Raw genomic sequence first — 26,248 nt, 5'->3', positions numbered from 1 at the left:
TTGGAAAGAACTATCAAATGGTTATTTCATTCTAACGTAATTTGGTTACTTAGGTTAGATATGTGTTTGTATTTCTCAAACAGTAGGACCATTTTCTCTTTTAAACGTTGCTTATATTAGCCTCTGATAGCATCCAGGATCAGCTTCCACACAGTGAGGAATTACTACACAGTGCATGTGCAAGTTGTAAAACAGGGTTTTTTTTAATGTTGCCTATAACCCTGCAAACTCATGTAGGTAGTTATTGATGTGCTCCTTAATTGACTTGAGAAGTAATGCTGGGTTACTACTGTAAGATAGTTAGCCAGACATGCTAACAATTGCGGGTGACATTCAAGCAGTCAAACCCACCGTTTAATCCATTCCTTAGACTTATGCTCTCGTGCCTCTGGTTTTGTAAAATGTTGCTAAGCTACAGTATGATTTCGCTATTCAGGGGAGGGAGATCAGTACAGAGCCTGCTGATGCTGGTACAGTCAAATTATTATATTGTGTATCAATAAATGTAATATATTAGTACAAAACTAGAAAAAGATGGTGGGAATCTTTGGAACATATTTTGATATTCAAGTTAAAAGCATGTCAAACACTTTAATCAAAGTCATTCTTCCAAAACTGACACATTTTTGGTTAGACATGAGGAAAAACTGAGCAAGTAAAGAAGGTTCTCTCCAAGTATAATAATTGGAAAGCTTTCAGTGCTTTCTGAAGGCCTGTTATCCAATGGGCGGGATGGAACCATTGCAATGCACAGGGCCAGAAACCTGATGGAGGCTTGAGGTGGTTGTAAGTACAGGAACAACAAAAGACAGGCAATTGTGGTGGTTCTGTTAGCAACTGGCTTAACAATTCTGCATAGAAAATGCATAGTTTCAACACATAGCCAAGTACACTCAGGGAGCAAAAGCTGATGTTGAATTATGTGAGCTGATGACAGATGTATAATAACTTAGCAAAGTGAAAGGCAGTGAGGCAGCTCATCATAAAAATGATTTTATTATCCTAATTGTTATCAGAGGACAGATATCAATTTTTTTACTTTTTACAATATATTACTATCATTAGACTGTTTTATACATTGTTTTATATATTAATAACTTTCAAATAATTTTGTACATGCTTTTGGGACTGACATTCCCTGGTCAGATGAAGCAGAAAAATGAGCAAAAAAGGCACATGATTGCTCCTTGTCCACAGTGAGCAATACAGTCCAAAGAAAACAAAGTACTGAAGTGGTTTGTGTGAGTGCAGGTGAAATGCCTCCCGATCAGATGATGGGCAGCCCCTTTGAAGCCTATTACATGTCTTGCCAGGGCAGCACAATATGTCTGACGCAATTTTCCAAATCACAGCCCAAAATAATCACTTTGATGTGGCAAGTGACCGCAATTATATCTTTTGAATTGCTCGGACGCACTCAAAAAACAAAAACAAAACACACACATTCTCTCTTTCTCATCTCCAAAGATCTGATAGTTTTACAGTAGAAACAAAAGAATAACTAGGATTTTGAACCACCTTCAGGGGCTGCACTGAGGTGTCTTGTTACTCTGTTCTATACATGTAGCTGAATGTCAGAAATGTGGGCCATTTCAAACGGTGCAGCTTGCTGTAATGTCTCTGTGAACGCACAGCTCAGTGGAACACATGAATTGATCATATTCTTCTTTAAGACTCAGTGTTGGAAAGCTCTGTGGACTGAAGAAAGCTCAGTGTACAGTGCAGTCTGCAGTGCGAAATACTACACACTAGCACCACCAGTCCCTGCTCCTCTCTTCGCTGTCCACAGTTTGAGATCCAGCTGTGACTTGAAACACTGCCCACTCTGTCTCGGAGGTTGTTCTCTGGCTTCAGTGCCTGGGATGCTTAATCCAGTTTCGTATCATCCACTTCTGACCGGAGCATCGCTGCACCACCAGACGAAGGCCGAAGTTGGCATCTTTGGACATTTCTACCTCCAAACATCGACCAGTGTCCCTGCTGATGATTGGACCATTCTGCAACAAAAACATGTAAAAATATGACCCAATTTCCTCATCAGTCTTGCGAAAAAACAGATGGTTGTACTCATTCACAGAATTACTCCCATTCCCCCATACCTGTTGTCATGGGATCAATTACAGTTATAACCCATTCAGTGATGGAAGATTTCAAAACATATACTTCACCATCTTGTTTTAGCCGCCATTACATCTGGTGTGTTTGAAGTGTCACATTGGTGAAGATCAGTGTCAAAAGAGCAGATCATGTGTTTTCTTTTTACCTGTGTGAAGTCCCAAAGCCTCTGCGAAATCCTCGAAACAGCATCACATTTTTTCAGACTGGGAGTACGTCCTCTGCCATCATCAACAAGGCATTTAGTGTCAGGCAGGAAGGTGGTCGACCCCAGGGGTCCCAGCTGAAGAAGCCCCTCGGTAGAGTAGCGGGCGAGCTGCAACACAGAGATAACCGATGTGTTACGCTGCTGGACTCAAGTACAATAGCAGCAATCATAGCTGCAACAAACAAATACTTGACTTTTTAGAGAGCACCTAAGTATCTGTGGAAAGCACAAGCTGTACATGACAAAATAAAAAATAAAAGAGAAAACTGAATGCAGTTTGCAATGACACTGTTTGACCATTTTAATCTTGTTTAAAAAATAAATTTTTTGATTATTTACAGCCAATATGTTACAGGAGTTATCTGTTTTGCTAGGTGTCTGTCTACTATTAATATTTAAACTGAAATCAATGCCATTAATCATTAATAATTTCATATATGTGATTTTAAAGGTAGTTTACCAACAGCATATGGCGTGTATCCCAGCAGTCAAAAGCTGAGATGGCAGCTACTGAAAGCATGTTTAGCTGGGGTTTTTTCTCTATTTTGATTGGATTTAGCAACTACGTCATTTAATTACTGTATGTTGAATAATTACCAAGATGTCAGTTCATCAAATAGACAGTTTTCATTTGCAGGTAAGATAAAAATCAGTAAGTAAATTTCTTTAGCTAAGGCTTGCCGTGGCTGTCTCCCCAGCAAGCTTTCACTTGATGTACCGTAGCTCTCTTGCTTTAATGGTTCAGTTGTGTGTTTCTCCATGACAGAGTGCAGTAAGTGCAACAATGGCTTCAAGAGTCCACAAATTACCCAGCCAGAGTGCAGGCATTGCACTTAGCTTGGTTTCTTAGCTCTGTTCTGTAGTGACTGCAAATTTAAAAAGATATATTTCTATTTATTATATATGTTTTTTATGTGGTAAAATAGATGTCTAAGAGTCAGATTCGGGTTTTCGCCAATTAATAGACCATTTATTTTGAAATAGGAAAGGAAGATTCAAAAATTAACTATTTCCTCCATTTACAATCACTAGTGTCCATAAGAGACATGATAATGTCTGCAGAAAACAATGAACCAGGATAATTCACTTCTGTCTTCTCAACTGTGTATGGAGCTTCATCTAAAAGACTGTGTCTCATTGTTACATGACATTTTGTAGAAAACTACAGTGTATGGAAACCACAGTATGCAGCTTATTAATACTACAATATTTCTCCGAACCAAAACTTGATCCCTAGCTGTTTAATCCTGCACATGAAAGGCTCTGTGATGATACGTATCTATTACGTAAGGATACAGTAGAGGTAGCATTTATTATTTATGGAAGTGATCCTCTCTGAAAAATGATATGCCAAAGATAGGGAGGTCTTCAGTACAGCAGCAGCCCTGCTCTGAGGGAGAACATACTCACATGAGTGTCCTGAATCCCCCACACACACATACACAAGTGCACATACACATCTATTAAAGCAGAGTATGCCTCTGAATCCAGACTGCTTGAAAGCTGACTTATGAACAATGTGTCTTCCAGTGCATCGGCAAATATATGCTACCTGATTTTCTGAAGGTTGGACCAAAAAAATTTGTCATACTTTAGACCCTTTTGCAAATGCAAGTCCTTGTGACTACCATCTCTACACACCTGTAACCGAATCTCTTAAAACTTCAAATTCATACAGTACAGTAGTAGGAAAAACCTTTTCCTGCTGTCCTATACTGATAGTCCTTATTGAAGTACCTTAGTTAATCAATTTTAGCATGTGAAAACTCTCTAAACTGATATAACATTTTCTGGGTGGAGGGTTTCTGGAGCATGGAAGGAGAATCTAGAGATGCAGTACGGTAAGTGGCCTGTGTGGGTGTTGCCCCTTGTGAGAAGAGAGACTGCAGGTGGTTTTTAATCCAATATTCTGCCCTGAAGAGCCACTTGGAACAAATAGGAAAACAACTAAGTACCACTTTGTGTGTCAGTCAAGGTTCACTGGAACTGGTTTGGCTGTTCATAAGGATGCCGATAAGGATAATTCTTTGGACTAAGGAATGTCAGACATTTACATAAACACGTTTCAAACTCTCAGACTAATGCAAGACACATAATGCAGAACTATTTTTCTGAAGGTGGTAGCCTAAAGGTCATTATTACAGGCTGTTTGATTAAGAATTCTCATGGCATTTTGTGTTGCTATCTTAGGTCTTTCGGGGTTATAACGCTGTAAGCAGATTTATCCATGGTGTAAACTATGACTGGGCACAAGAAAAAACCCACATAATCCTCACTAATACCTGTTTACAGCTCAGTCTGGCAGCCTTTTATACGCTAACACATTTAAAATGGGACCATAACAAATAATTAACGCAAGGAAATGATTCTGCCAAGCCAATTAGCCTGTGCCTCTGCAGCAACATTAGACGCTCCATTGCATTCCTGGCATCTGGAAAGTTTTGGAGCCACTTTTTGGAGGTCAAGCTAATCACAAGTTCCTTAATGATCTCATTAATGGTGCAACGCTGTGACAATGTAAATATAAGATGCTTTGTTTGTACATGGTATTGGGTTGTAATCTCCACATTTCTAACTTTCCAGTACCTTGCTCCACCAGGAAGTTATGAGTACATTTATGCCACAGATTATGGCAAATGAAGGGCTTGGCTTGGGACCTATCACATGTCCTCTCCGTGTGGCACTAGAGTGTGGTGTAACATGGGAGTCTGAGTGAGCGTCCAGCCTTCACATAAACCAATATATGAGGACTTAAGGGGCCCCACAGCATGAGCAGTGCTGAAGGTGTCCATCTGCACCATGCACACCCTAGTGCACCATACATAGTTGGGATTCCTTGTCCCATGATAGAGAATACTGTAGTTTTGCTGTAAGTCATAATCCGTGATATATTGATAGTAACAGTTGATAGTATTAGTAGTTGGCAGAAGTAGTATTAGCCAACAAAAGGTGAAACTCAAATCTCAACAACAGAAAATCCAAGTAAAAAAATGTGTTATTTACTTAAACCGACTAAGCGGTAGTGTGCACATATAGAGCAACGAGGCAGGCTTTGTAGCTCCTTCAGCATGCTTCCACTGCATTATACTATTGGACAAAGGTGAGACATTATCCATGATTTAAATTTCCACTGGGAGAGGCAGCAGAGAGACTCATTCCTCACAAGCACAATAAAGATTTATTCTGGGCAATTATATTTTTTTCATAAGTAAAAGGAGCAATGGTAAAAGGAATGCAAAATCACAGCGTCCCACAAAATTGAATTCGTCCCGCTCTCAGTAATGTCGGTCATCACAGTAATCTAATGATACAAAAACACAAAATTCATCTCCATTTGTTTATTTCCCCAGGGGATCGGGATTAAAAGAGTCAGTGAAGCTTTACATTACTGGACCCCATGGAGCTCTCACTGAAGGAGAAAAGAGGAGAGGCCGGTGAGCTGCTGCTGCTGCTGCTGCTGGCCTCCTTTTTATATTCTCTCATGTGACAGATAATGAACATGTTGCTCACCGGCTGGAGAAGTGGTTTGGAAAAGTGGGAGATGTAAGAAAAATGATACATGAATAGTATTTGCAGGATTTTTCCTCCGGATTGGCTTTTGTTTCACTGCACAAAAGGAAAATACACACAAAAAATACCAAGACAACAGTCTCCCACCCACAGTGCAATTTGTCCTTGTATCTATTCAAGTAAAGGTTATGTTGAACAAATCGATTCTTTTTTCAAAAGCTACTGTATATTCATATAATTACATGCACTCTCACCTGGGAGTGCCCCAGTTTTCTAGTCTTTCCTGCTGAGCAGCTCCAATAGAGCCACTGGAAATGGCGATGCTTTGCTCAGTTGTACTTTTTTTTCCAACTGCTCTCTTTTACCATCAAAAAAATACCAGTGCCTAGTGAGACCTATTTATCAAAACGTACTATCATCTGTACAAAAACAGTACATTCTGGATGCTAGATGGTTGTGAGAGTGCAACTTTGCAATAAACCTCCTTCACTGATTGATTTCAAAGACACATTGCTCTTCTTCTTAGCTGCTAGAAAGTCTAAATTACTTGAATTCATTTGCATAATTCATTTAAATTCATTATTAGAAAAAAACAAAACAAAATAAATCTGAAATGTAAGACATCTATAGATGAGAATGGTACATCAACAGTCATCAAATGTAATATTCGTCATAACAATCATTTTGATCAAATCAAGTCTTGTTTTGGGGAATAAACCTGAGCAAACCTGTGTATTTAAAAGCAATGCAATTCCAGATTTTGTGTATTTAAATGCAGATGTAGAGTACCACAGAACTGCAATTAGGCATGTTGACTGATGTTTTTCACATTTTTTAATAAGTGGCAACATATCATCTGTGTGCGTTTTTAATCTAATTTCATACTCTCCAACTGTAATACTCAGAATTTGTTCTGAATCCTTATCGACTCTGCAGGAGGTTTAAGTGCTAATTGAATAAGAGAGGAGGCAAGACGCAGCCTTATGTTCCTCTCTGAATGGAAAAAATTGAAGAGTTATACTATTTACTATGACTGATGCACATGGATTACTACATATTCATATGAGCCAAACCTTTATGCTTTGGTTAAATGCACTTTGAGCATAGAATGACAGGGCTGCAGTAGGAGCATCCAGCTTTATGTCAAGTTATATTACATATAATCACTTTATTTGTATTTCTTTCTTTTTCAATATTTACATCCATTATAAGTCTTTGACACAAGGTACACCCACACAGGTTCAGGATATACAATGCGTGGGTGTGTTAAGACCATGTTACACTGTCATCTACCTGAACCTCCTGTTTTTTTGTTGTTGTTGTTGTTGTTGCACCTGATAGTGCGAGACAATTTACACCTTTATGATTCTTAGAAGTGCAAAGTTTGTTGACCTGGAACAGCTTTCAAGCATAAATCCACTCAAATCAACCTCAGATGTGGTTAAAATCAGAAAGAAGGGAACTGAAAACATTTTGTGGGTATGTGCATCCTGATTGAATACACACACACACACACACACACACACACACACACACACACAATCACATGTTTAGTTCCATCTACATAGCTCACATATAGATTTATAATTCACTGCATTTACAAGGTGATTTGGGGTATCATATTATAATCAACCCTCAGTGTGTTTTAGCTCTTGACTATATCACTTAAAAGCTTTAGTAGTGATGTGTGTGGGAGTCTATAGATCTGTTCCATGAGAAGCAATCAGGCAATTATTTTTCTCTCTAGTGCTATTTCCACCAACAGTTATTGAGTAAAATGCAATTTAACTCCTCGGGGGCTTGAAGAGAAGCTTGCATCACATCAACCTGAAGAGAGTTCACAAGTGTTACTGCAGAATATGTTGATTTATGAAACCAAGCACAACTATTTACATTTTCTGAATATGAACACACAAACGGCTCATGGGTGTGGTCTTACCTGGGAGGACATGCCATGGCAGGGGTAGAGGATGGCTTTGTCGTCATCCTCTGAGCCCTGGTCCAGGCAGTAGCCGCTAGCCTTGCTGTTCCTCACCTGTAAGACACAACAGGAGGTACTGTAATTTTAAGACTGCTTGAATTTTTTTCAAGGAGCGACTACTTTGGGAGTTAGAAAGAGACAAGAGAGGGGGTTCTAGTATGGTAGATGGCAGGTGCATAGCCATCAGGATTAAAGGTTGTTTTCCAGGGAGCATTTTAAAGTAATATTTTGACATTTGGGAAATATGTTTATTCATTTTGCTGAGTGTTAGATGAGAATATTATCTGTTCATTTTCTCCAGGAAGGAAGTTATGCACAAGAAATAGTCCAGCATAGAACCCCCTGTAGGTGGATTTTTGTTTTTTAACTTTTGTACAGAGACATGCTAGCTGTTTTCCTCTGCTTCCACTCTTTTCTAAGCTTGACTAGACATCTCCTGGCTGTAGCTTAATTTTTAGTGTACATTACAGTTGTATTGATCTTCTCATCTAACTCTTGGCAAAAATGTGAATAACATATTTCCCAAAATGTTGAACTATGCCTTGAATTCTAAAATTGGACATTAATTATTGCACAAATTATGATGGAGGGGAGGATCTCATTTCTCTCATTCGGTTATTTCAGTAGCATGGCTTTTAATAGAAAAAACTGTTCAATTTACACGTCCCCAAGATGATAATTGAACTGAGATAAGATAATTAAAAAAATCACCAGAAACACTGAATCTTGAACATATAAAATATTTTACATGAAAGTGGTAAAATTTGAATATCCTGAATTTTATCCTTAAATATTAGCTACAACTTGCTACAACCCTAGAATATATGTATCAGTATTGAAGCTTGTAGGAGTCAAACTCTGGTGTAACATGGTGTTGAAGGATTTGCTCCAACTGCTCATAAGGTACATCTTGCCTACCAGGTGGTCCTGCTGTAGTTACATTTGCTGCAGAATTTAAACAGAAAGCAAATCAATTGCCTTTGTTTATTTGGGATGGCTCTGTTCCCTTGAAACTGACCCACACTTTCATTCCTGCGTGTATGTTACACTGCCTCCTCTCTACCAGATCCATTGTGGCTTGTTCACACAACAGTGATTTCTATTATCCCATAGTGATGCCTGGGCCATGATAGGATATCATCATGCAGGGACCAGTCCCAGTTCTGCCTCTGCCTCTCCTCCAGGCCCCAAGATGGTGGTGTGCACTGAGCATGAGCTTCGGTTCTGTGTGATTTGAATGCGTATGGCTTCATTTCCAGGTTGTGACATATCTATCATGTGCTGTTGTCAGGGAAGGTTCCACCCTGCTGGTCTGGTCAGCATGGCCGAGTGCAGCGCTGATGCTCAGTGACAGATGAGACTCACTTCCGCTGTGGCAGCCATGTGGCAACACAAGGTAACTGTTACCCAGCGTGTCGACAGATCTGAAATAGTGCCACTTAAGTGGCTGCCATTCTGAGGAATCTATTAGCTGGGTGCCAAAGCCAAAACAAGCGGCAGGGGAAACAAAGGCAGTGGTAAAATCACAGAGCTTTGATGAATCTTGAGGTTAATTTTATGTGCTCTGACATTGCATTTGCAGACCACTTAGATTTTCCTCTGTTCCTCCATTTTCCATTGTTGAAATTGATATGGGTAAAAATTTTGTGTCTCTACATACCTCAAAATAGTATCTGACTCTGGAGTGTGTTCAATTCTTCAACCTGTCATAATCCTGTTTTCTTCCCCCACTGTGCTGAGTGCGCAGCCATGCTCAAAACAATCAAGTTGGAATGGAAAACTAATAAGTGTTTAATTAAAACTCATTATGAGGAAATTGCGTCTAATCCTGTGTGGTGATGCTGTATTGCTATAGCAACAAGATACCTTTACCTTAAACTGGATATAGTGAATTCATTTCTATTATCTTTAAAGTGTAATCTTTAATGTGGAGAGTATAAGTCTGTCACTGTGATGATGCCTGACTGTTTATCTGTACTCATCAGTTTGTGTTTGATCAATGCTTATATGCAAATAGTTTTGTTCCAACTAAAGAGATATCACTAGCTGCTGATAGCTGTGCTGCAGACAAATGTTTTTCAATAAAGACTGCCACAAAAAAGATCCAGATAATGCACAGCTAGTAGTTCTCACCATAAAATTTTGTGTATTTATCAAATTATCTGCCATCCTGTATGCATTCTCTTTAAACCACAGCTCTGTAATAGAATTACAGATGATGATACAGTAGAATTTACATGTTGAGTATTGCCAGTAATCCTGTTAGCAAGTATCTTTCTCACCTCGCCATATGTGATGGTGTTGTTGTAGATCCGCATCTCTGGGTAGACGTGTTCAAGGTACCAGCGGAAATTCCGACACTGGAGTCTCTTCCTTAAGGCCAAACGCTCAGAGACATCCCCAAAATCAACCCCTGGGTTCTGTCAGCAAATTGCAAAAAAACAAAGACAAAATAACTCTTAATTAGAATTATGAATTACATTTACACTACAATTACTGTGACAGTTGTTTTTTTTATGTTTTTCATATTATTTGTATTTGTCTATGATCACTTAGGAACTTCTACCTTCAGTGAGGTGTGCACGACCTTTCTTATGTCTTTGACAATCCCTGCCACACTTGTGACTATGGGATGTGACTGTGTGACTCAAACTATATTATACACTGAGAATGACTAAGCAAAGAAGTTTAACATAGAGTAGATAGTGGAGAACTTCAACATGCACAAAGCTCACAGAATGCTACTCAGACAGGTGAATACAACAACAAACTCACTAATGGTTGCAACTCATTCTCCAGAGGAGACCATTGACCACCACTGTGTTGCATAGCAACGTAATGGTGTGTGTGTGAGTGTGTGCACTACACAGTGTGCAAAAACTTTGCATAAACTGTGCAGCCTCTCTTTTTGCTTAGTATGTGTGTTTGTGGGCTGCAGCCACTGTGGACTTTACATTGTTTATACTATATATCTTCATGTTGTCTGGCTTAGAGATGCTTTATTCTCCTAATAATTCAGTAAGAAATATTAGGCCATTTAATTTATGTAGCTTAATAATACTCGTATATCAGTATGTGTATATACAGTACACTGTGTGAATATGCATGAATATGCAAATAAACACATACTCTGTTTGGTCACAGTAAATATATAGTACATGCATATGAAACAACAATGGCCTTCCCTTGACAAAGACTGATTCAAAGACACATACACACATATATCTGGACACACACAGTTGTATTATTACCGGACAGTGTTTCCAGGCAAATACTACTCATCAGTTTCCCCCTCTTTGTTGGAGGCTACAGCCAGCTGCTGAACCTGCTTTCAACATCTGTCTATAATTAATTCTAATTGGAAATGTCCACTTTCCTTTTTTTTTTTTTTTTTGTATCCATAAAACGACACTAACAAATGCATTTAATTTCCAGCTAGATGTTGTTTGGTATTTGGACTTGGGGCTGGCCACTGTGGTGAATCATAAAGCCCTCCCTCACCAAAGTAATTGTGCTCTCAGTGGGTACCTTACACAATAAGGGGGTAGATGGAATAACCGTAGCATTATGTCTTTGTACTGTACACAAAATAACTCTGCGCCACGGGACAGCCGGGGTAATAACGTGCCATGCCACTGTGTTTGTAATTACACTGGAGAAGGGATGTGGCCTGATTGGCTAGTTTGTCAAAGTTGCTCCCCCTCCCACCCAACATGTCTCCATAATGCACACACATGGCACACACATATTTTCCCAGTTGGCACTTCCTACCTGCATTTAGTGAGTTCTCATGTAATGGTATTTGTGCCAAATTTCTAGACAACACACAGGCATCATCAGCGTATCACACCTCCGTGTGACTGCTACACTGCCCAGTATAATTTTGTTATGAACAGCAGTGTAATGTTTTGGGGAGTGTTCAGAGGTCTTCACTGATGTCCTTCACTGACAATCATCTCATTCTGCATGGCTGAAGAGGCAATTAGGATTCAATATTAAACTCTTTATTAATGAAAGTAGCTTATTATTTTGCAGCCCATCTCAAAAGACCCTTGAAAGCAATTAAGCTAAAGTGACATGCATGAAAATAGACTGATTGGACATAAGTCTCCTCTCATTCACTTGGTGCACCTCTCTCATCTGTTTGGAGTGAGACTCCACTGCTTCTTTGCTCTGCCTTTATTCTGCCACCAGTGTCAAGGTCAAGTGGGAAGAAATCTGAATTTTGAATTTCTATTGACTTGTGTCTCTTGAGACCTGGGCTGCATGTCTGAATGAGCAAGTGAGAATGGGGTACAGGGGGCAAAGGGAGCTAGGGGATTGAGTGAGGGAGTGATCTCAGACAGAAAAGAACTTACATTCATGGGAATGTTCCAGGCCATGTAGACGTGGGATTTGTATTCATCCATCCACACCTCAGCAGCCCGCAGGGCATTGCGCTTAGCGTAGTAATCTATGTCATTGTTGTAGGGTTTCTTGGTGCGCTCGATGTGAGCCACTCTGGCACATGGCAGGACTTCCATACTCCCACCACACTGCCACACCTAGACAACAGCAAGAGAGAGTCCATGTTTCAATCAAATGTGGATTTTCAAAAGGAATTTCTTTACAGTGTTCTATTTAAATTTATATATATAAATATAATAGAAATGCAGATGTTTTGCAGTGGAAATAAAACAATCACAACTCTTCCAAGCCTTTTGACTCAAAATCGAGCCTACCGAGGCCCAAATATGAAAACATGCCAATTAAATTTCTCCTTTTTCTTTTTCATGAATTAATCACCCTTATGGATTCATTAACAACAAGCAAAAGCAGTCTTTCACCACTCCAAAATATTAAACTTTGGAACACAATGAGCATACTGATAAAGAAATGGATTATGCTGCAGGAGTGGTTTGAGAAAATTGACACACTCAGACTTATTACCATTGTATTGTACCTGACACAAAGTCAAGCTTAAAGCAGTTGCAGTTCTTTTTATTTTTTGGTTCGTTACAACTCGATTCTTATTGTTAGAGTTTAAATCCTGAGACCTTGGAACAAAGCAACATGGCTGCAACAAAGGACAAGCTGTCAATCAAACAGGTTGTAAACACGCCAACACATTAACCAGATTACTTAAACCACTTTATGTCAAGTTAAAACCAAAAGTAAGTGTAGCTGTAATGTAATAATCCCTCATTGCACAGGAAAGCTGTGTGCAAAGCCAACTATGTTTAAGTACAGTGGGTGAAACTGAACCTGTAAATTGGTCTGTAAACTGTAATGGATGGAGAACAGAGTTTGGGTGATCATTTTTGTTAAGCTGATTTTTCTAATTTGAGTCTTCTTGATTCTAATTTAGAAGAATTTAGTATGTGGGGGGAAGTAGATAAATACTACCTCTGACTTATTTGACACCTCTAGCCAATAAAGCTACAAAGGCGATGAAGTCACCTTTATATTTTGAAAGTAGCAGGAAGAACACCAAATAATGTCCTGATGACAATCTGCTATTTGTTAAAACCGAAATCGTTTAAAAATTCAGAGCAAGGGGATGAAAAATGTTTCTCAGGTTTCCAAAAGGATTAAAGTCCTAACAAGAGTCTCTTCTGTATTTTGCTCTTCAGGTGAAAGTCCCGACCACAGAGGATTAAACTGTGACAGTCACCTTCCTGACTCTGATCCTCGGACACTGCCAGCAAGAGTTCAAGCAGAATCACTGTGAAGATTGAAAGTCACAGGAGAAGCAGCTAGAGCTAACAGTATTTCCTCAAAAAGTGATGATGTGACCGAGGCAGAGAAGCATGTGGCAAACCTGAACAGTGCTCCAGTGTGGTCAGTGTTTGTAAAAAATGCTTTGGACGCAACACTTGAGGGCAGCAGGATTTCTAGAAACCGCATGGGCCTGTTGCTTCATCAGCTGCATGTGGCGGGGACGCTGCCCAGCCTGCAGTGCCTGAAAGGTCTGCAGGAAATCCTTGAGTTGTCAGAGTACACGGAAACAGATGTACCTGAAATTTGGCTGCACATGGCAGAAATCATGTCCCCAATGATATGCAAGGGAGGCATCCCCATGGGAGAGCTGTTCAACCGCATCAAGGACCGTGTTCCTTGTATAATATCTGGTCTCATGGCATACATTGTGAACTTGAACCTCAGAATCGCTCCAAAGGATGTTGAAACCAAATGGAAGAAAGCAGGGCTCAACTGGCAGGATTTCCTTGAGCAAGATGAGGATGTGGGGAAATTCCTTGCCTATTGGAGGGTTCAGTTTAGCTCATGAGCCCACATTTCTGCCTCTCACTCACACCCTATGCCCCCAACCTCACCCATACCCCTAACCCTCAACCCCATCCTCTACCCACCAAACCCCCCTACACGTATGCACACACAAACACACTATTATCAAATAAAGTATCATAAACTATTCTTGATCTATTAAAAAAAATACATTTATATCATTTAATGAAATTGAACACTAACCTGAATTTCAACAGCATAATGTTAATTTTATCAAATATAAAGACAGGTAACAAAAAGAAGAATATGAAGCGAATGTTTGCTGAATTGCATGACAGCTTCAATGAGACAGACACTAAAATGAAGCTCAGCATTAGTTCAATCAGTAAGACTATCTTTATGCTTATTATTAAATTGATTTGATTTTTTTTCTCTTTTTCATATTCAGTTGATCGAGGGCATTTGCACTATTCATTTCATCCAATTAGATTTTGCCACAACATCTGAGTCAATCATGTCATTGCTGTCAAACTTTAAAAAAATTTTCTCCTCTGCTGTCAGCTGTCATTTCTGGGTCATATCAATGCAGTGGTCCTTCCAGTGAGCTAATCAGGGGTCCCGCTCCAGATCTTCAGCTAGACTGTTTTTCACTCCTTCACCACCACCGGTGTCTAAACAATATTGACAATAATGATGTGACTACTTCCATAAAATGATGACATCACTATGGGGTCTAATTACCAAAGACTCCTCATACATCTCACCAACTTTTTCTGTTGTGCACACAATGTCAAATAAATTCACTTTACTATTTACACTTTTCAATTAGTCTCTCCTGAGTGAAATATGTTTTTGTTTAGCTTGCAAATTGATTCATTTCCTGAAGAACTCAACTTTTTGTCAGTGCACTACATTTTCATGACAGTGTGCCATTATGAGAGACACAGACACAGCTGGGGGGGGGGGGGGGTTTGTTGTTGTTGTTTGTTTTTGGTGACATGAGGATGTAGAGGCTATATGTAAAAGTCTTCCCCAATTAATATAAATGCAGAAAAATAATTTTTAAGTAACATGATGCATAGCCTACATTTGTCCAATCAAAAATTAATACTCATATCACAACTATACTATATGTTTATACATGCATGTTTTTTTCTTCATACGATGTAAGCACTTGCAACAAAGAGGCAGCTAAGACAAAGACTTGACATCTTAACAACTTATTGCTGCAGCTCTGATGCTGAAGCCCAGGAGATTAACCAGAAAAAAAACATATCCTCACACCTTGCCACATGTGAACAAAGTAAATAAATAGAAAAACTGCCAAGGGAAACGGGTAAAAAAAAAAAAAAAAAAAGACGTCCTCATGAATGTGTCTTTAACAGTCACATCAAGTTCATAATGTAAAACATACAACAAATATCAATCACAAAGTCTGATTCTGCATGGACAGACAGAAATCTGATACTAAATGTCAAATGTCACATATCGACTTTAGAGGGAAGAGGAATACACAACCCCTGTGTATTCTGGGAAAGGATGTTGGCGTGGTGGAGGATCAACATCGAGGCTGTATATAAGAAGGGGATGTGCACACTCTATTTACTGAGGAAGCTGAGATCTTTTAACGTGTGCAGCAAGATGTTGGAAATCTTCCACCAGTCTGCTGTGACCAGTGCACTGTACTTCACTGTAGTGTGCTGGAGGAGCAGCAGTGGAGCCAGCAACACCAACAGACTTAACAAACTGATTAAGAAGGCTGGCTCCTTAATTGGCTGCAAACCAGACATCTCTGAAGTAGTGGTGGAGCGGAGGACACTGAACAAAGTGTTATCCATTCTGGATAATCCTGACCACCCCCTTCACTACCTACTAGACAGACAGCGGAGCACTTTCTCTAACAGACTGGCTCAGCTTCTGTCTAACGGAGACCTCTCTGAACCCTCATCTTTATAGTTTCTGTCTCAACCAAACTCCACTCTGTTTTTTTCCTTCACTAACTTTGCTCATGGTGAATTTGCACATCTTTATACTCTACCTCATTGCATTTTTAAAACTTAAACAACTTTGCATACTTGCCTAAAGTAAATAGTATCCTATCCTATTTTTATATTTTATTATATTTATAGTGTATGCTAAGGTTTTTTCTTATATCCTTGTATTGAGCTATTTTATTTTGTTATTTGTTGTGTTTATTTTTCTATAGATATATTTCTCTCCTCTAGTCTTGTGTGCACAATGAGCACTACACAGAAAAAGTACAAATCATTCTTTACAAAAACTTTTACAATAATTTCTCATATCAACTTTTCCTTCTAATTTATCTTTGGCATGGCACACATTTACTTGATGCTGCAATTACAGTTGGTGTTACTGTCCATTATATTCTGCTGAACTGAGTGAAAAAAACGTGTGATAAATGTCTCTGTAAGCCTATGGTCCATAAATACAAAAGCCCTCAGAGAGTTGCCCATGACAACCAGAAAACCCTGATATCTGATTGCTGTCCGTATGGCATAGGGAGTGATATATAAAGCCAGGCAGTAAATATACTTTATGTAATCTCGAAAAACATCCATCACAGCAGAACGTATTGATTGATAGTAGACTGAGGGATGTTCTGACACTCAACCAACATATTTAAGGTAAGGAAATAGTGGCAGGCAGTCACATGGTGGTAAAACAGTCATTTCTCAGAGTGCAGCCAAAGATATGAATTTTAAAACTCTCTGCAAAACAGCATCCTTCATTGATATACAGTATGCAAATCCATGCCATGTGGTGGGAAAGTAGCCCAGCAGTTACACTCGTGCAATGCCATCAGAATGCGACAGCATATGGTAATGTCCTTCAAGCTGTACAAACTGCAGAGCCTCCGCCACCCACAGTCTCTTAATGACGATCACCACAACGGGCACCAGATGTTCTGATCCATTAACTTCTCTCTGAACCCAAAACGAGACCCCCTGCATGGTGTTAAAGGAGAATACTGCTGCAAAACAATTTTCTCAATTACGTCCAAAGCAGGGTTAAAGCCTGCATTGAGCTGACCATGTTTATTTAATGCCATAGTGGTAAATACAGCTCCTAGAACTTGAGGGCATGTGCACAAGAAGCATGTTTGGAGTGGTTTATTCAAACTCTTCACCTCTCTTTACTCCTTTAGTTGTGCTGCTTTGGTTAGTGCCATTGAACTTGGATAACACCACCTTTGTAACCACAATAAGATACCCAAAAGTGCAGGTGTTGATCGCTTCTCCCCCTCCTGTGTAGTTCATTATAGAGTGAAGGCTTTTCAGGTGCAGATTTGATGCATGTGGTGTATTTAACAGTTTTTACAGTCACACCAGGCTTGAGTCACGGTTTGCCTGCATTTTTAGCAATTGTTTTAAAAGTTGTCTCTCTCCTTATGTCATCGGCATTTAAGGGTCACACAAATAACAAGAGGACACATTTTCACTGCAGGTTTATTGTGAATTTTACTGCATTTACTAATGTCATGCAATGTGCAAAGGGAAGGGAAGTTTCTCCACCTCGGGGATGCAGGTTTTATGACAGTGCAGATGGTATTTACAGGACTTACAAGAAAGGTTTTAAAAAATACGACTTTAAGATTATTGTGCAGAAATCTTAATGTGAGCAGATTGAGCAGTCAAAGGCATCAGTTATCCCAAAATAAATAAACCAATGAAAACATTGATCTTACTACTATAATTTAGTTCTGAAAAACAAAAAGGAGCGAGGATTATGAATGAACATTGAAAATTAGTACCAAATCAACAGTGGATGAGAGGTGTGGCTTGTATCCATTAAATTTAAACTTTAACTTGACAATATATAATAATAATAACAATAATAATAATAATAATAATAATAATAATAATAATAATAATAATAATAATTAAATACACTTCAGGCTGCAACTGCACTGATCTTTTCCTGTCACTACATTATTTGATGCATCAGTATCATTACACTATCATTGATTTTCTAAACTTGGCAAACTTATAGAAATCCCACCACTCCAGGAGCTGAAAGAATAATGAGCTGCTACCTTAGTAAATCAGGTTCTACATATGCACACAATGTGGCCACAAACACATTTGTGCTTCATTGTTGTCTTCGTAAATCTGCCCCTGAGTATGTTGAACTGGCTACAGAAAATAGCGGTGGTAAAGGATAGTCTGTTTTCATGTTTAATGTGAATTGTAACAGTATTAGATTATATATTGCTCCAGTTATCTAATAACTAGACCCTAAAATGATTACAAAATAACATTAGGAACATCTGGCTTCAACCCTGTTTTGTCACCTGCAGTGTTCAAACAAGCGGAGCACTTGTTAAGATAGCAAAACGCTAAATCAAATCACCAGAGTAAGCTGTACCAACTTGTGCTCCTGTGGGCAAGCAAGATGTTTGAATCAGTAGAATCAGCCTTGAGCCATATGGCCAAGTGTGCCGCGTTCATGGAAATGAGACACTATCAAACATTTACCAAGTCCCAATTATCATAATTTACATGTTTCTGTAATGCTCAAGGGTGTATTAAAGCTTTTGTTTAATTGTATGTTAATAAAGGCATTTGAGGCATCTGTCCTCTGTTTTTCTCTTATCCTGAAACCCTTTTTTGCCCCCTCTGTATCAGTAGTGGAGTAGCTTGCCAGAGCTGACCCAAGCTTTAACACCATCATTGACTGACTGACCCCTCATCTTCACTGCTGATGAACCACAGTGACCCTGGCCTAAAAAAATCCATTAGTACTTTTAAAGTAAGCTTTACCTACTTTGCTGCAGCCCATGACAAGTGCTGCTTTTCCACAATAGCCTTCATGGTTGATGCATTTATGTAGGTGTAAGTGCAATACCAATTTAATGGTAAGTCTTTTGTTCTTGCAGATTCCACACATCACCTTTTGTACGATAGTAAGCCCTGTGTAATGCCGTCTTTCTTTGGTTTTCCAGGTTTCCTCTTTAAAATCAATACTGTGAGTGTGAGGGTATATGTGTGGGAATGTATCTATGCGTGTCAAGTGCTTGTGGATATGTACGTGGAGCACTCATGGATAATTGAAAATGTGTATATGTGTAATTGCAGTTAGCAGTTTGCCCGGCACTTAACAGCAAATTGAAGATCAATATTTTCTCAACCACTATTTCCAGAAGGTCAGAAACCTAAAAGCTAACTAGGCTTGTGAAACAGGCTAAGGTTTCTTTGCATCAAATGAGTCTTCATGTGGTGTCAAGAAAGACAGATTATTTTCACATTTACATCCATATATTTTAGTATGTCAGGTGTTTCTTTTATTTTTTCATATAGCAGCACAAATTTGACATGAACAAATAAAAGCCAGCCCCAAAAACAGGCCAGAGAAAAAACAAGGGTGGATAGACTCCTGGTGCCAGTTAAGCATAAATAGTAGTTACCTGGTTGTAACTCCAGTTCTATAACTACATGCGCAGCCCTCTAGCCGACCATCACAGAGAGGGGAGAGGGACGGAGGAGTCGCAGTATCATTTAAATATGGGGATAATGGTGCATATTTTAATAATGAAGGCAGCGACACTACATGAGCATGGGTAACCAGGGTAACCAGTTGAACTTGTCTAAGCCAGCGAGCATACATCCATGAGCATGCTACCCACATGTTCCGCACATTGGAGTAAGTGGATTACTGGTAATGCAGTAACAAAAATTTAATAGAGCAAACGGAAGCAGATCAGAATGGAGGCTTCATACTAAAATATGAGCAAATATACTTATCAAACAGAGGGAATTAGAGATAAAGGCCTATGTCTAAAATAAGCCTGCTTCCAATAAAGGACTGCTACCCTCAGCAGTTGAGGTAAATAAAGGCCCCGGCCAATATTAGAGGAAATATAGGATATGTCACAACATGGTGTGCTATAAATCAAATGCTAAGTAATCTGCTAGAAACTATTTAATGTGATATCAAACCAAGCACAATGTGATGTAATTTGCCAATTTTGTAAGCTGTTACTTTTAGGGCAATGGAAGAAAAAGACACCAAGACTGTGTCAGTGCTGGAAAAAAAGAGAGCATGGCTGCTTAAAATGAGCTGCTGTAGGTTCTTACATACATGCTAAGCTCTGTTTACCTCTGACAGTAAGCAGAGTCTGCGAGGCTGTGTGTTTATCTTATGTGGTTTAACTTGATCGTTGATATTCCTCGGTGTCAGTGTGACTGATTATCTGTGTTTGTACAAAGTATGAGCATGCGTGATGGTGACAAAAGTATTTGAGATGCAAAAATCACATTATATCAGAAAAGCCATATCTCCTCCACAGCTTATGTACATGTATAGATTGCTGAAAAATTGGACACCTCCGAGATGACAGTTACAGGGTTGAATGTAATTGTGCCCCTACATGTTGGATGTAATATTCTATCTGTGATGCTCTTCTGAAAGACACTGAGATAAACATTATTATTACATCCACTGCAGTGTTTGCATTTGTTGATATCTGACTGTGGACATGAGCGTGGTGGTTACTTCTCCAACCGCCTTCAACAGACTCTTTCACTAGTCAGAAATTCTGTTTGAGATTTGGTGTTCTGAACTACTTGACCCTACTGTTTTTCCATACGTGGGTGTTTGAACCAAAAATAACCCTGATTTTAAAAAAACACAAAACAATAGAGGCTGCATTGGTCCAGTAATATATCCATGCTTTTCAAGACTTATTAGAGGCTAAAACACTGCACAGCTGTTAATAATGCTATGATACTATTATGGTACAATTACATAATTTTCATTACAAGGTATCTACCAGAAATGTGTGCTTACATATGTGCTTTACACATGTCTGATAGGTCAACAAAGTGCCTTGCAGCAAAAGTTGAGCCGGGTTAAAGGCTAGAGCCTCTACAGTCACAGCAGTGGTCCCATTGAAATGAATGAGGAGAATGTGTTTGTTTGTCTGAACCCAAAGACTCAACCTTATCCCATCTGCTTGTGGTCTTGACCTGGCAGGGCCTGTCAACTGCTTGGTATGCAAATATATTATATACTACATTTATTGTAGTTGCTAGCTAAACTGTTACCAGCCATTGTTGACACAGTTCACCATCCCTCAATTTACAGGTTTCCCTGTAAGTGTGGGATGTGTAACAGACAATAGAGAACATTTAGTTGCAATATAACCTTTATTCTTTGAACTAAGAGACTATCTGCTGATGTGAAGAGCTAATTACAAACCATCGCTTACACAACAGGGGAGAAGATTTTAATTTAACTTCATATTATAATTTAACTTCTGCTGCACTTAGTGATCAATTTGAACACCTCATTACTGAAATAAATTATCATACCACATTTACAATCCTTAAATGTTACAACATGGTACAAGACATTTGCAGGGAGTCAACTCAGTCTTTGAAGATCATCAATGCAGATGTGACCTTTTTCAACACATGAGAGATGCACTGATCTGATGACTTGGAGGAAAAACAGGTGGCGCTCAGCAGATTGCTGGCTGAAATGGTGTGTCACATTCCTGGACTGCTCATCACTTGCAGCCTGTATCTTTATAACCAAGGCTTTAGTCATAGCGTTAGCAAAGGAAATCAGACCAAGTGTCAGATTTTTTCCCCCCTAATAATGATGATGTTTGTGCTCTTTTGCTCAGTCTGGAAACATATTAACTCCATGCTGAGAGCACCTTTGCTAATGACAGGGTCTCGCTTCATGTTACCATATTGCAAATCACTGAACTATAGGTGAAGCCATTCATGCTAATTACACTGAGCTTTTCTATTCATAAGATAATTTAACTTCTGCTGTACTTAGTGACCAGTTTGAACACCTCATTATTGAAATAAATGATCATATAACATGTACAATCCTTAAGAAAATAAATGTTCCACCATCATGAAGAAAGGTCAAATAATTTCAGATGAATGTTCAGTCAGATTCAATAAGAAGTAAAAAAAAAAAAAAAAAAAGCCAGGGTACAGTGCTTCACCTGGGAGCAACATACAGCATTTGCAAATTGTACCTTTTAAATATTGTAATATTATGGAAATATAATCAAATCTAAATACCAAATAAGATTGTTTTAATCTTCTACCTCGTTTGACATCCCACACACAGGTCCTCAGGATTACGTTTTGTGAAGTCCTTTTGGCACTGACCCTTCACTTAACACAGAGCACTTTGATGTAGTGGTAATGTAATTGCTAATTTAATTTAATTGTCGCTGTACATGCAGTTAGTTGATTGCAGCTGGACCATTTGCGTAATAAGCTCCACGGGGCAACACAAAACATCAGCCATAAAAAGCATAAAAGCTATTAACAGCAGTAAACAGGTTTCCATCAGCTCCATTACACAACACCATCAGCAAAACAGGAAACAGGAATGCGGGACATGGGGGCTTACTGTATGACAGGTATGTGGATGACCAGTTTCATGACAGCACTGATGATTGACCATCACAGGTTATGAAACCTCTGGATAACATTTTGAACAATAATAATGGAGCCCAATAATAATCAGTGGGCCCAGATCAGAAGTACTTTGCAGGTGACTGAATCAACCATAAACCAGTCAGAAGCCCTAAACCTAAACATTTATTATCCATTTAACTTTATGTTGTCATGTATGAATAGTGTAGCTCATTGTTGACAATATCTAAACCTTCCATGTTGTTCACTGACTGCTTATGTGGTTTCCAGACTTTCATCTCATGAAGTAAAACAAATTGGATCTGGCTGCGTTGGGTTCCAGTTGCACAACCGCTTAGTTTCAGTTTCAGTGTCGACAGAAAATGTTTCAGCAGCCATATTTCTAAAATAGTTTAAGAGTTTTACAAGCACATTGAATTCATGTTTGCAATTCATTTAGATGGTTTTAACAGATGCTTTGCAGCTATACTGTAATATGACAACATTTTTGCACCTCTAACTTTCTCTATGACTTCTCATTTTAGATGTCAGTATAGCCGATCACACAGCACTGCTGTTGTCGGTATTTTTGTTTATCATGTCTGACAATATCATGAAAAACAAGTTTTGCTGTGTATGTGTGAAGATGAAGTCAGGGAGAAGTGAAAATCCTCATTAAATATTAATCTTGTGTCAATTGCCAACAAATATAAACATTTATATACATTGACAGTGATTTTCACACTTCAAAGACATGAGTTGCTCCAACAAAAACAGACGGGTGCGTAAAGATAGCAGAGCAGAGAAATGAGCCATGCATGTGCTGCGAGTGAGATGCAGACCGGGTGACCATTGCAGCAATGGCTACAATGGCAGTGGATTGTCTGAGGCAAAACTGAAACACGATGAAGCCGCATCCAGTGGACACTGAAGTCACATAGGAAGTGCAAACTAGACATATACACAATTTAATAGGCTACTTCTCTAAAGTGGTGTCCTTTGAAATTATTGATGCAAGGAATTCTAGGCCTCTGACCAGACATATCACAGACTGGACCTATTGAGTATACTGTGGTCTGTGCCTTTATATCCCACCAGTGTAACCTTTACTGAAACTGCAAGCATGATTTTGCCAATTAGTCTTTTTCTCAGTGAGTGGTCAAAATGGAAAATAGGACAGAGGGGAGGGAGTCTGTAGCAGCATAGAGCCCACACTGAAATGATGAAAGGGTGGGCTGAGGTCATGCAGACTTAATATTATGTCTCATCTTACTAGTCAGCTGAGGTATTTGACAGACATGGAAAAGGAAATTATCCTGCAGTGACAAACAGAGGCCTCAGGTTTGCCCAAATGAGTGTGGCAGTAGCTTGGGGTCAACCAGAGTTCATCTCCACGTTTCTCAGATATTCTGTGTGCATGACCGACACAGCTCAGCCACGAAGAGATAGATAGATGGGTGTTAAGATATTTGAACATCAGCAAAAGGCAGATTATCTGGACCTATTTTACTGAACACTGAAGGATCAACTGATTCACAGGGTTTATTGATCATTTCAAAAAGGAGAAGAGAAGACTCCTGCTGTCAGCAACACAAACACACAGAACTGTGTCCTGATGTTTCTTCTTCTTCTTCTACTGGGACATTTTCACAGGGAAATCTTTAACATTTGGTACAGAGTTTTGCATCAAAGTATATTTTTGTTGTTTTGGTGTTTGACAGGTTCAAAATTTTCCAAATCTGTCTTAAAACATCAGTCATGTGCCCATATGAACACTGAAAGGGTTGTTTTTTTCCCTCACTGTAATCATCTGCAGCCCAAATCCACAGTGTGATCAGTCATTTTGTGCAAAAATGCATTTAAACGTTTATCTGCAGCTTATATGAGGCTTCAGCAGTGTGAGTTAGTCATATCAAGTGGATATCTGCCACATTTACAGTCTTTTTAGCATTAAATTCCCTCTTTGTGTTTCTCTGTTGAGCTGCAGTGGGAATATAGTAACAAAAAGAGGGACTTTGGCACTAAAACGACTGTAACATTGAAAGATATCTACTTGATTTGACTCATTTGGACGGCTGAAGCTTCATAGTAGCTTCAAATAAACCTTTAAATACAATTTTTCACAGAAGGAGGACTGTGGATTTTGTCCCCATCACTTATATTATAAGTGCATTATGAAGGGATCTTCTAATGGTCAGTATGAACAGGAGGAATGATTATGGCAAGAAAAACTTATTTTGATGTTTGTTTGGGCTTCTGACTGCAGTTTTAAGACAGTCTTGAAAATTTGTGAACCTGTCCTTTAAGAATATTTTTATTTTTGCTGTGGTCTCAACAGGAACTGTGTCATTAGATAGATTTTTCTCCCAAATGTATTCAGTTTTTTTTCCAAGGTTACCATTATGTACTGTGCACACCAGCACATTCAAGTGACATTTGCCATTCTGCTCTAGAAATCAATGCCCCAGCTAATGGTTTCTTCCTATGCACAATCACACACATCAGATTATTGACATTTTGGAGTCACGGTATTTAGACACATGAGACATCAATGCCAGTATCTCTGTAGATACAGTATAGTTATGAAAAACTAATTTATTTTACTTTAGGTTGCTCATCCTTATTTGCAGATTAAGCTAATCACTCTGGAGTCATAAAAGATGGTCCAGACATTATTAGGATGAATCCTCATTATTTTGTTGATTGGCTGACTTTTCATCACACCGCAGCTCAAGTTATCCACTAGTCAAACTCTTCAAGTTGTCTGAACTTTACTCATTCTGGTCAAAACTTTGAGAGCTATTCACATTTCAACAAAAAGGCTGTGATAGGTGTCACATCGAAAAGTGAAATGTTGTAGTCTCTCTGGTTCACTGGATGGCATTAATTGACTGTCAATCTACCTGCCTGATAAAACTTTTTTCCAAAACTTCATAAAAATGCAGTAATTCTTCCTTTCATTTGCTCCTCTCCATATGGAGCAGAAGATAATTACCACTGTGTCATTACTGCACTGTTGGCGGAACACTGGGAATTAACTTTATATTACTCATCACTTTACTTTCAAACATGCAAGTTTATAAAGTATTCCTCTCAGCCACTGTGGTGACTGGTGATAATGCAAACTTTGGGGCAACTCTATGTAGTCTCTGTTTCTGTCTATTTAAAAAATGCATTATAAATAATTTCACTAAATAAACCTTAATATCTTTTCCTTTTTATTTTGTGGCTATTCAATAACAGACCCGGTTGGTGGGCGAGTGACATTTCAGAACCTGAACAGATCATCATCCTGCAGTGTGACTGCTCCATTCAAAATTGATTGTGCACATGCATTAATCCAGCAGCTCTCAGTCCTGGTGCTTAGGTACCACAGCCAAGCTGGTTTTCAGTCCTACCAGAGGCTGAATAGAATTCAGCTAGTTTCCCGGGTGTTAAGAAAAACAGAGAGCTAGAGCATTATCAATAGCAACAAAAGTCTCCTTGGTATGTTGGCCATTGAATTGTATAAATGCTCTTGGTTGTACAATACAAATAGGACCACATTGAGTGCATTTCTTATTTATCTCTATCAACTCACACAGAGAAAATAGGTTAGACACCAGCACTCTGCACTCTGGTCCTGTACAACATGGGAACTGAAAGAGAGTGTGTATTTGTACGCAGTCAGCTGCTAGACTTCAGTCACATTTCTGTTCTCTACCGATGAAAGATGACATAAACTTTAAGTTCAGGTTCAGTTAAAAAAAACTGTAGCCACCAAAAACAGAATTACAAGTACTTAATCCTGGTGCCAGACTCCAG

The 26,248-nt window shown here is 38.9% G+C and overlaps 1 protein-coding gene across 2 annotated transcripts in view; it reads right to left on the bottom strand.

The window, feature by feature from the left end:
* Window positions 1-977: 977 nt before the first annotated feature.
* The window catches only part of galnt9 (polypeptide N-acetylgalactosaminyltransferase 9), a 98,470-nt gene continuing 73,199 nt past the window's right edge, over window positions 978-26,248 (bottom strand). For both annotated transcript variants that reach the window (XM_067603503.1, XM_067603512.1), the window contains 5 exons: window positions 12,173-12,358; window positions 10,097-10,234; window positions 7,773-7,868; window positions 2,264-2,431; window positions 978-1,997 (listed from right to left, as the gene is read on the bottom strand). In XM_067603503.1, the coding sequence (XP_067459604.1) occupies window positions 1,851-1,997; window positions 2,264-2,431; window positions 7,773-7,868; window positions 10,097-10,234; window positions 12,173-12,358 (735 nt within the window). In that variant the 3' untranslated portion in view covers window positions 978-1,850. The remainder of the gene's footprint in view (window positions 1,998-2,263; window positions 2,432-7,772; window positions 7,869-10,096; window positions 10,235-12,172; window positions 12,359-26,248) is intronic.

This window comes from Thunnus thynnus, chromosome 2 (assembly GCF_963924715.1).
Source record: "Thunnus thynnus chromosome 2, fThuThy2.1, whole genome shotgun sequence".
Classification (NCBI taxonomy): Eukaryota; Metazoa; Chordata; class Actinopteri; order Scombriformes; family Scombridae; genus Thunnus; species Thunnus thynnus.
The sequence above is the reverse complement of the archived record's forward strand: the minus strand, read 5'-3'. Positions and strand labels throughout refer to the sequence as shown.